Source organism: Lepidochelys kempii, chromosome 13, assembly GCF_965140285.1.
Source record: "Lepidochelys kempii isolate rLepKem1 chromosome 13, rLepKem1.hap1, whole genome shotgun sequence".
In the NCBI taxonomy this organism is placed as follows: Eukaryota; Metazoa; Chordata; order Testudines; family Cheloniidae; genus Lepidochelys; species Lepidochelys kempii.
In genome coordinates, this window is record NC_136392.1 from 14,535,845 (window position 1) to 14,548,064 (window position 12,220).

Here is a 12,220-nt window from a genome sequence, read left to right on the forward strand (position 1 = left end):
ATATTTAATTTACAGGAGTATGTTAAGGCTCATTGTTTATGAAAGTGTTCTTTGAGTTTTTCAGATGAATGATGGCACAGTAAAGCATGTTACAAACAGCATGTGCTAGAACACTGAAGGCGTCAAGTACATTCGGGGAAAAAATGATTAAATCCAGTGCAAGTTTAGGTTGGATTTAGGTAGTGCATTAGTTAAGTCCAACCTAAATTTGACCACTTCTCCTCATCCAGATAAACTCCTGGAAGTGTAAACTCAAAAAAACTATTTTCAGGATACCGTTATGAGAACTGACATTATGTGGGGCATAATAATGTGCCATGCACAAACTGTCTGCTTTGAAGCATAGTAATTCAAGTTGTAACTTCTGAATCTCTTGTGGGAAATTCTTGATAAATAGTGGTAACTTGTGAAACTTCATGGTTTAAGGCAAACAAAATAATTCCAGAACTCCGCACATCTGAAGAAAGCAGTGCATTCAAAATAAGTAGGTGGTGTGTGTTCCTTTTTTTTAAAAAAAAAAAAGAGTGCTTTGGACTCCGCTATATCATTTTTATTTTGACTGTTCAAAGAAGGTGACTTATTGCAGTGAATAGATTTAATTTGGTATGTAATTATGTTTACAAACTTACAGTAAGTATAACTGGTTACATCAAAAATTTTAAATACTATTTAAATGGTAAATGAGATTAAAAACATACAAATTATTTTAAGCAATTCTAAATTGGAAGCATTTGCGTTTACATTTAGACGTTGTTGGGGGTTTATTGTGTGTGTATAATCTAAAATAGATATGTAAAATGGGATTCAAAATGAAGTGTCTGCAGTTTATGCACTTAAACACAATACCTAGTTCATTTTTGTGTACAATCTAATTCTTTAAGATTTTTGCAACAGAGTGACAGACTTTTAAATAGTGGTATTAGTGAGGCTATTGTTAGTACAGGAATTTATACTATCTGCCAGTAATGTGAAAATAACTTCAAGCTGATTTAAGTTTGGAAAAGTTTAGAATTCTCCTCCTTCCTTTTCATAGGCCATAAGGATAAAATCCGAAGTGTGTCTGTCTCTGTCAAAGGCAGTTTTCACAGCACTAATGTGTAACTACTTCAGCTTGTTGCATCACTTAAAAATGCATTAATATATTCATTGAAATATGGATTCAGCAGACTTGTAATCTGAAATATGAGACATTGTGAGTTTTTAATGTAGCTGGGTAAAACACTTTTTATATAACAAATTAGTATAGAGATTAGCAGAAAAAAATGAGTTGGTGTTCAAGATTATGCTGCTTATTCCCAGTAGGTCAGGGAAGAGATGTAATCAGGTATTTCCCTAACCCTTCTTTATGGCATATTGGAAACATAGCTTGTATTTTGAATGAGTGCTAAAGACTTCTTCAATATAAAACTTATCTGTGTATTTGAGATATGATGTTTGTCTCTTTAAAAAGTCTTGTTTCATTTTTTATTTTTTTAATTTTAAAAGCTAGTTGTGGTTCTGTTTCTATAGGTGCCAGAGTTCTCTGTTCTACTGAGCCTCTTGACTCTGTCCTGCACAATAGAAGTATTTGAAATATTACGAAGGGAGAAGTAAGTACAACTGATGACTTCTACAGATTCTCTTTAAAGTTAAGTGAACTTAAACAGCTGAAAAAGTAGCTCAAGGAAACCAAACCAATGGGTATACTTTTAATGGTGTATGAATACAGATAAAAATCAATCTCCTTTGACGTGTAGCAAGACTTCCATGCAGTAGTCTTCTAGCCTAGCATATCTGCATGCATATGTGAAGAGAAGCTTACAAGTGTCCTTACTGTGACCGGAGAACGTCCCAGGAAGAACTGAGACATCACGTTAATACATGATAGGGAACGAAACCCCGGAAATATGCCAACTCAACCCCTTTTAGTATATATGGATGGACCGGATGGGATAGCCAGTACTGTTGGTGTGCAGATGGAGAACAATGATGCCTCAATGCTGATAAAAGGGACCAACACAATTTCTTACAAAAACGTGCAAGAAAAGTTCTTGATGCAAGCAGAAGGGTGTATGCCTTTGGATTGCATGTTTTGTGATCAGACTTTTAAACACCCTGAAGAACTTGGTAAGCATGTCTTAACTCAACATAGACCAACGCTTTGTGAACCAGCAGTTCTGCGTGTCGAAGCAGAGTATATTAGTCCTCTCGATAAATGTCAAGTTAGAACAGACTTGCCATCACCAAACAACAATGAGAAGGACAATGAAGAATTTAGCTGTGAAGTTTGTGGGCAAACGTTTGATGAAGCTTTTGATGTTGAGACTCACATGAAAAAGCATAAGGACTCTTTCACATATTGGTGTAATGTATGTGGAAGAAGATTTAAAGAGCCTTGGTTCCTCAAAAATCACATGAGAACACATACTGGTAAACCTGGTTCAAGAAATAAGCTTCAACAAGGTTCTGAAAGCCCAGTAACAATAAATGAGGTGGTACAGGAGCATGTAACTGAAAGTGTAACATCACCTTACAAAATCTGCATGGTTTGTGGTTTCCTATTTCTCAATAAAGAAAACTTAATTGAGCACAGTAAAGTGCACACCAAAGAGTCGGCATCCAATGGTGAGAGCCCACAAGTCACTGATGGAGCCAATAAAGGAGGACTGGCTCAGAGAGAAGAATTTCTGCAATTTTTGAACTTAAGACCAAATGTGACTTCAGAAAAGAGTAGATCAGTAAAACCTGTGAAATGGATAGCTGAACTGGATCCATTCAATACATATCAAGCATGGCAGCTCGCTACCAAAGGTAAAGTTGCTGTTGGCCATGGACAGATTAAAGAACCAGGGCAAGAAGGAAGTACAGACAATGATGATTCATCATCTGATAAAGAAGAACTTGGTGAAATTTGGAATACAAATAAAGGTAGCCAGGTTAGTCAGACTGAAAGTACTGGGAGGTCAAAAGTAAATAAAAGTAGCAGTTGTCCAGGAAATGGTACCCTGTCCCAAGACAAACTGAAACATCCCAATGTTGAAGTGCCTTCTATGGAGATGGATCCTAAATTGTCACAAAACAAGGAGAAACCAACACACTGCTCAGAGTGTGGCAAAGCCTTTAGAACATACCACCAGCTAGTTCTTCATTCAAGAGTACATAAGAGAGATAGGAGGACTGATACAGAGACTTCAGCCACTTCTAGAACATACTGTGCAGACTTAATTGTAACCCTACATGAAAATGGAGTAGTAGATCGAACAGAGGGAGGCTCTGAAGATGGATCTGAAGATGGACTACCAGACGCCCTTCATTTAGGTAAGAAGTATATATGAACATTTTAGATTAAAATAGCATAGATATCTTTGTTTTGTTTTTTTTGTACTAAGCAAGGAAATGTTAAATTATCTGCCTAATTTGTCCATCATAAACAATGACCAGACGATGATATAAAATGCCAGGGGGTGGTATCTCCATTTTGAGATCTCATTAACATATATAAAATATTTAATGTCCTTCTGTTTATGCTTTGGGTTTAGGAAATTATGATGGTAAATTAATTTACCAAACTGGATAGCAAGTGCAGGTAATGGTTAGGGAAAAAATTTACTAAAATAACTGGTTTAAAAAAAATTAAAAAAAAAAAAAGGTTTCAGAGTAACAGCCGTGTTAGTCTGTATTCGCAAAAAGAAAAGGAGTACTTGTGGCACCTTAGAGACTAACCAATTTATTTGAGCATGAGCTTTCGTGAGCTACAGCTCACTTCATCGGTGATGAAGCTGTAGCTCATGAAAGGTCATGCTCAAATTGGTAAGTCTCTAAGGTGCCACAAGTACTCCTTTTCTTTTTTTTAAAAAATAGACTTTTAAATAGTTGATTGCCACTGGAAAAAGAATTAGTTGTCACTGCAGGCTTAAAATGAAATGCAGTGTAATGTACAATCTTAAGTTAGTACTTTCTTTTTTTTTTTTTGCACTATCTAGGAAGAACAGGAGTACTAACTTGTGGCACCTTAGACTAACAAATTTATTGGAGCATAAGCTTTCGTGGGCTACAACCCACTTCATCGGATGCATAGAATGGAACATATAGTAAGAAGGTGTGTGTGTATCTACATATACACAGAAGGTGGAAGTTGCCATACAAACTGTACGAAAGAGGCTAATATTTAATTAGCCTCTTACAGTTTGTATGGCAACTTCCACCTTCTCTGTGTGTGTGTGTGTGTATATATATCTTCTTACTATATGTTGCATTCTGTGCATCTGATGAAGTGGGCTGTAGCCCACGAAAGCTTATGCTCTAATAAACTTGTCAGTTTCTAAGGTGCCACAAGTACTCCTGTTCTTTTTGTAGATACAGACTAACACAGCTGCTACTCTGAAACCTATCTAGGAAGCGAATTCTTCTTGAGAAACTGCTTAGCAACTATAGTCCAAATATAGTGACTTTCTTTTGAAAAATAATCATAGAAATGTAGGGCTAGAAGGGACCTCAGGAGGTCATCTAGACAATCCCTGAAAGGTGTTTGTCTGTCCAGTTTTTAAGAACATGCAATAATGGGGATTCCACAACCTCCCTTTGTAACTTTTCAGTGTTTATCTATCACTATAGTTAGAATGTCTTTTTCAATATCAAACCTAAATCAGCTTGTTTTACAGATTAAACCAATTACTTGTTCTGCCTTCAGTGGACATAGAGAACAGTTGATCGTATCCTGTTTATAACGGCCATTAACATATTTGAAAACAATTATCAAGCCCGCCCCTGCCCCGTCGTCTTGTCTCAAGACTAAACCTACCCACTTTAACGGTTAATCATAGGTCAGGTTTTCTAAACTTCTAATTTTTGTTCTCATCTGGATTATCTCTCCATTTTTTTCACAACTTAAAGTGTGATGCCAAGAACTGGACACAATATTCCAGCTGAGGCCTCACCTCTACTGAGTTGAGAGGGACAATTACCTCCTGTGTCTGATTTACAACACTTCTGTTTTTACGCCCCAGAATATTAGCCTTTTTTGCAACTACATCACATAGTTGGCTCAGTCAATATGTGATGCTATGTAACCCCCCAAATTCTTTTCAGCAGTACTACTGCTACTACTAGCCGGTTAAACCTATTAAACCCTGCACTTGTCTTTGCTGAATTTCATCTTGTTGATTTCAGACCACTTCTCCAATTTGTCAAAGCTGTTCTGAATTCTAATCCAGTCCCCCAAAGTGCTTGCAACCTCTCTCACCTGGTGCCATTCTTAAATTTATTAAGCATATGCTCCACTCCTTTATCCATGTCATTTAATGAAAATATTGAATAGTGCTGGGCCCAGGACAGACCCCTGTAGGACCCTACTCAATACAATTCCACTGTTTGATAGCGAACCACTGACAACTACTCTTTGAGTATGGCCTTTCACCCACCTTATAGTAACTTCAACTAGACCACATTTCTCTTGTTTGTTTATGAGAATATCACATTGGACTGCCAAAAGCCTTACTAAACTCAAGATATATCCCATCTACAACTTCCCTAATCTACCAGGCCAGTAACCCTATCAAAGAAGGAAATGCCATGGTTTGGCATGATTTGTTGTTGACAAATCCATATTGGCCATTCCTTATAACTCTGTTATCCCTTAGGTAATTACAAATTGATTGTTTAATAATTTGTTCCAGGATCTTTTCACATATTGAAGATAGCTTGACTGGTCTACAATTCCCAAGTTCTTTGTTACCCATTTTAAAGATAGGTATTATGTTTACCCTTCTTCAGTCTTATGGGACGTCACCTGTGCTCCATGAGTTCTGAAAGATAATCGCTTATGGTTCCAATATTCCTTCAGGTAGTTCCTGACGTACTCTAGGGTGCATTCAGTCAGGCCCTGCCAACTTGAGTGCACCTAACTAAAGTGTTCTTTAACCTGTTTTCCTATTTTAGCTTGTGTTCCTTCCCCCTTGTTGTTAATGTTAATTGTGTTAAGTGTCTGATCACAATTTACCCTTTTAGTGAAGCCTGAAGCAAAATAGGAACACCTCAGCCATCTGTTGTTCACTCTTCTTCCCTGCTAAGTATAGGACCTACACTTTCCTTCATCCTTCTCTTGTTAAGTATGTGTGTGTGTGTCATTTCTTACTGCTTGTTGTGTCCCTTGCTAGGTGTAACTTACGTTGTGCCTTAATCTTTCTGATTTTGTCCCTACGTGCTTGTACTATTCTTTTGTACATATACTTAACAATGTGTCCGTGTTTCCACTTTCTGTAGGTTTCCTTTTGGGTTTTTTTCCTCCAGGTTGTTAAAGTTCCTAATGAGTCCTACTGGCCTCTTTCCTCCATGTGGGAGTAGTTTGCTTTTGTGTGTCTGTCTCTTTGAGAGCTGGCAGTTTCTCCTGAACTTCTTTTCCCCTTAGATTTTCTTCCCATGGGACCTTAACTACCAGTTCTCTGGGCTTGTTAGTTTTGTTTTTAAGTCTGTTGTCCTTATTTTGGTGTTCTCACTCCTTCCTTTCCTTAGAATCAATAATTTCACGATCACTTTCACTCAAATTGCCTTCCACTTTCAGCTTTACAACCAATTCTTCCTTGTTAGTCAGAATGAAGTCTACTTAATTACTACTTCCACCTTTAGAAACAAAAAGTTGTTCAAGAATGTACTGGGCATTTTGTATTTTGACATATTACTTTTCCAACAGATGACTGGGCAATCAGTCCCCCCTTACTATCAGATCTAGTGTTTTTTGGATATTTCTATTGATTGATCTAGAAATGTCTCACATAACCCCTCCTCCTCATTTGGTGGTCTATACTAGACTCTGACCATGACACAGCCCCTCTTTCTGTTTTTGTTTTGTTCTCTTCTCTTCTCTTCCTCAGACTTTCAAATGGTCTGCCTCTAATCTCCTTCTAGACCTCCAAACAAATGTGTATTTCTGAGGTCTAATGCAACACCTCCTTTTTTCCCCCCACCCATCCTTCCTGAGCAACCCATATTCTAGCCATGAGATTTCTCACCCAGTCTCTGTGATGCAGTTAAGTAGTAATTTTAGCTTATGGACTGATATTTCCAGTTTTTCTTCCCCATATGGTCTTGCCATATTGTAAAATGAAAGTTATTCTTCATTTTCTGCTTTTGTGGAGGCAGGCAGAACAGTCTAATGTTTAGTATCTGCAGATATTAGAACTTTAAAAACTGAAGAATTAACTCTAAACAATTTGGTCACTGCTCTTGTATGTAGCATATTCCCTTGAATGATGTGACGTTAGCAAAATTCAATGTTATGGACCAACATCCTTAAATTACCAGAAAGAGGAAAGGTAGGCAAGTTACTGGCATGTGAATTGACTAAGAGACCGGTATGCTTAAATACACTACTTGGAAGAAAAGTGCTAACACAGTTTCCTTGGCCAGAGTAGTCAGGATCAAACTGTTTGTTACTGCTGAGATTCAAAGTTCTAATCCTGTGTAGGACGGGAATATATGGAACATTAAAACTTTAACAATTCCTCTAGAGTTAACATTTATTGTACTCTTTTGGGGATTAGGGTAAAAAAAAAAAAAGCAAAGATGGTATTTTAACTGGTTAGAATTTCTAACTGTGGTCTTGCATCTTCATCTTACATGTGACATACTTTGTGTCTGCATTTAAAGAAAGGATACTTGCATAACCTCAAGACACAGTGTACAGAATGTCCTGGCACACACTATTGCATTTTTTCCAATTTTAGCAATGTACAACCCTTAGTTTGGCTGCTGTGTTACTGATTCAATTAAGAAATGCTAAATGTACTTCTTGTTGCTCCTTCTCAGTTGCTGTTATCTTCCTGCATTAAAACAGTTATCATGAGATGTTGAGTCATAGTTCCAATGCATATATCAGTTTGAATGGGTGTGTTTTAAAACTATCACAAAATTTTCTACTATATATAAATATAAATTTAAAAAAGAAAAATAAAATACTTTCAGCACAAGTTTGAGCCATTTGAAGCCACTTTGGTATTTGACAAACTAAGTGATTAACCAAGTAAAAGGATGAATTTACTAAAAACAAAATCCTTTCTAGTCCATTTTGATCTGAGTGGTGACAGTTGGTGTTCTCAAAGGTGTACTTAATGCAGCCTGATTTAAAAAAAAAAAAGTTGACTGACTTTTATAGTATTCATGAATAAAACTTTCTCCTCTTCCTTGTTAGACATTATGCTGCACTTGCTACCCTCTAGTGGTAACTATTGGTGCTTACACTTACAGAAAGAGACAAAGTTTCTCTAACTGCGAACTTGAAAAAAATGTTAAATTCTGTGAAACACTAGTCATGTCACTTCCTTTCCCCTGTATGTTTGCCAGATCTCAACTTAAGTATTAATAATTCCTAGGGACAAAAAATGAAGACCATTTTACCAAGACCTGTTGATACTAAAATGGTCTCCACCAGCCATGATATTCCATTGATTAGTGCAAACTAATTTCTGTGGTAGTGTACTATAAGCCTGTATCTTATCTTGTCTAGTTTAAATTCCTGTCTTAAAGAAAACATTTGGTCTGTTTGTGGGCCATAAAGGATTTATAAGATATGGTATACACAATGGAGAGAGGCATACATGATTAAAGTTAATGAAATGTATTTGTTCAACTCTTAGGGCCTAGTTTTGGATTTTGTTTAAATCCCAATGGATCCTTCATCAGTCACAAACCACAATACTATCTGACGCACAACTGGAAGTCTCTTAAAACTCTCTTGACAGTCAGATAGCAGGAGTGTGCAGTAAAATAGATCAGAGGGGTTTTTGCCGATCTATATTGGGAGCTAGCCTCCCCCTAATTAAATGGGGGGGGGAGGTGATTTCTAGCAGACACTTGTGCTTTTGAGGTTGAAACAAATGGAGCCCAAATTTACATTTACTCCTCATAATGTGGGTTTGCATGTTTTTTTTCCTTACAAAGATAAAAATGAAGATGGCTTGGAAAGAGCAAAAGTTAAAAACCTTGGGGCCTCAAGAGAATGCAGCTATTGTGGAAAATATTTCCGCTCAAATTATTACCTCAATATTCATCTCAGAACTCATACAGGTAAAGGATTTTAAATTCTTCAGGAGAAGGTCTGCTTAAGCGAGATCAGAGGGAACTTTAGATTCCTGTTAAGAACAAATTAAAACTAAGATCTAAAATCTCCAATGTTGCAACTGAAGTGTAAATGAAACATAGCCTTAAACAGCGATGCATATTTATTTTAATTTCCTAAACTCAAATCTACTGTAAATTAGACTCACGCTAGACTCTTATGTCTCTGCTACACTTTGATTTGTAATGTTGTATCCTGCCTTTCACCCTTGTCTAATTATCACACTGCTTTTAAAAATCCAGAATACAACTCCCAAGTATGTGCCACTGCTGCTGTGTCAGAGACTGTTGTCCCTGTTTTCAGTAAAGCTTCTTTTCCATACCCCATACATACTCCTCCTCCAAAGAAACTGTCTGTCAGTGTATTTAATGAACGGAAATGTCCCTATTTTTTTCTCAAAGGACTGTTTATACATTTGGCTAATATTATTCCCATTTGCTGACCAGCCCGTGTTGTCTTTGGCCATGCTGACATGTGGCTGGAATTGATCAAACGGGGTCCCTTTAATTATGCTTATTTCCTTTATCTGTGCTCAACAGATTGCTAACTGCCATCCGTACACTTTCTGAACATGTAGGAAAAACTCTCATCCTAACCAGAAGATGTCACTGTAGTTAACAAAAAGACAAACAAACCGCCCACAAACAACCACTAGGTATAGTTCTTAGGGGTCATGGATCAATTTGGAGCCTGCATAAGAAATGTGTGTGTTTTGAGCAGGGGGAGGAGAAAAGAACAACACTATATTTTCTTAGTCTTGTGAATTCTAAAACTCATTGAATCATTTAATTATGTTGAAGATTTTAAATCAATATGCATCAAACTTTTTCTCTGATGAAACTGTTTCAGGTGAAAAACCATACAAATGTGAATTTTGTGAGTATGCAGCAGCCCAGAAAACATCATTGAGGTATCATTTAGAGAGGCATCACAAGGAGAAGCAGGCTGATATCACAACAGATGTGAAAAGTGACAGCAAAGTTTTGTTACAGAGTCAGGGGATGGACCTCCTGCAAGCCACTGATGGTGCTCAAGAAACCAAAAACTTGAAAAAGTTTATTGATGGTGCCAAAGATGCAAAGGGCTGCCCACCTGTAAAGCAACAAAAAGAGATATTGTCTTCCTTTCAGAGCATATTGGGTGGTCCAGTCATCTTGACCATGAAAAATGATACTCGGGACTTAAAGAAGAGTGCAGTTGGTAATAGCTCAAATCAAATGAATGAGAACTCAGACGCTCCTTACCTGGATAAGCTAAAAGCAGAGGGAAAAGCAATGGAATCTCAGGCAAATGATCCCATTGATAAAAAAGAGAGAGATGCTTTAGTGACATTGGAGGGAGATGATATCCAGTTGATTGGTGCCTTAAAGGACATAAATAATGTGGAAGAAATGAGAGAGAGTGCCGAAAAATGCAAACACAAGCATATAATGGGTTCTCAAGAAAAGCCGTTAAATTTATCTACTGGGACAGTGCAAGAATGTTCAGTGATCTCAACTGCTAAAGGCTTGTTAGCAACCAGCACCTGCCCATTTTGTACTTATAGAACGTTTTATCCAGAAGTCCTTATGATACACCAGAGGTTGATGCATAAATACAATCCCGACACTGTTAACAAAAATGGTTACAGAAACAAGGCTTTGGCTAAAGCCAGGCGTACTGGATGCCCACCAGCTCTTCTTGGTAAAGATGTGCTTCCCCTGTCTCTTAACCCTAATAAAAGCAAGGCTTCCCTATCTATGCAACCAAAACAGTTGCATACAGAGAAGACTAAACAGTGTCCCCCTCTACAGAGCAAAGTCCCTGTTTTTTCTACTGTAGATCCCAGCAGTTCAGCGCCAAGTAACTTGAAGTCTTACAAACCACAAAGCATTGGCGCTCAGGCGAGTAGCTGTCGGCAACCACAGCAAGATATGTACTCAAATCCTAGTATTTCTTCAGTAATGGATAGAGTAAAAAAAGCTGAACCTAAAGCAAAAATTCTAAATATATCAGCTTCTCAACCTGGTGTAGTCAGTAGCAGCATCAATTGCTCCTATGATTCTCCTCTTAATGAATCTGCCTGGCTCAGTAATCGAGGAAGAGAATATCTCTGCAATAGATCTGTGGGTCACATAAACTTAGAATTTGGTGAACCATCTTCTAAAAGAGTGAAACCTAATCTGTTAGCTCTTGAACACGTTGACTCTGCAAGGATTAATTACAGAAGATATGACATGAGCAGATCTCGTGTTGCAAACAGATATGCAAATCTGTTACCTCAGGAATGTTCACATGCCAAACCTGCATCCTCTGTTTTGCCAACCAAACAAGGGCTTCTGAATTCAGATGAAGTTGATTCTCGAAATGTACTAACTATTCTGAAAACCTATGAGCCATATAGCCCTGGACCACTTTATGGTTCTTTTGGACCTAGCAATGGCCAAGCAACCAGCTCTCCAATAGAAGGTACTGTATTTTCTCTGTTTATACTCAACTATAACTCTGGTAAAACTTAAATTTTTGCTCTAACTTGAAGGTAAATGATTCAAATCAGATATTTAAATGCACAAAACTGTCTCTGCATCACTAGTATCTACTGGTGCAAATGATGGTTTGTCAGCATTTTATTATCTTACTCAATGGCTTATGATAAACTTAAGGTCACAGGAAGTATTCAGACTTCAAATTCAATCAGTGTAACTTGTTGCTTCATATACACAATAACAAACATCTGTTGCAGGAAGTTGAGTTTTCTAAAAGGTTAATTTTTAAGTGTTACTATGACAGCTATTCTTATTCTTTGATGTCAAATATGTACTACTGTTAGTACTCCCAACCTTCATTGCAGATGGTCAGTTAATGTTTCTAGAGTATATTAAAGGATTATAATGCTAAATGTTAAACATTTAGCATCTCATGCAAAGAAACCTTGGACCCCATGGAATGTTTATCAAATTTCTTCCAAAGAGCATTTAAAAAAAAAAAAAGTCCAACCTCCAAAATATATTAAATCCTGTAAAACTTACTTCAGGTCTGCCTTAACCCTATATATTCTACATCTGAACTAAAAACTTCAGTGGGTTACATTAATACGTAATTTTTAATAGAAGCTGAACACTTCATTAGAAATGTGTCTAACTAAATGTG

At 37.1% G+C, this 12,220-nt stretch overlaps 1 protein-coding gene across 12 annotated transcripts in view; it reads left to right on the forward strand.

Annotated features, from left to right (window-relative positions):
• Positions 1-12,220, forward strand: part of ZNF217 (zinc finger protein 217) — a 105,824-nt gene that overhangs the window by 16,038 nt on the left and 77,566 nt on the right. For 11 of the 12 annotated variants that reach the window (XR_012154676.2, XR_012154678.2, XR_012154674.2 and 8 more), the window contains 3 exons: positions 1,510-3,297; positions 8,914-9,039; positions 9,941-11,539. Coding sequence is in view for 7 of the 12 variants with exons in the window: in XM_073309360.2 (XP_073165461.1) it covers positions 1,887-3,297; positions 8,914-9,039; positions 9,941-11,539 (3,136 nt within the window). In the remaining 5 variants the exon portion in view is untranslated. The remainder of the gene's footprint in view (positions 1-1,509; positions 3,298-8,913; positions 9,040-9,940; positions 11,540-12,220) is intronic. The other variant, XM_073309366.2, reaches the window with a different exon arrangement.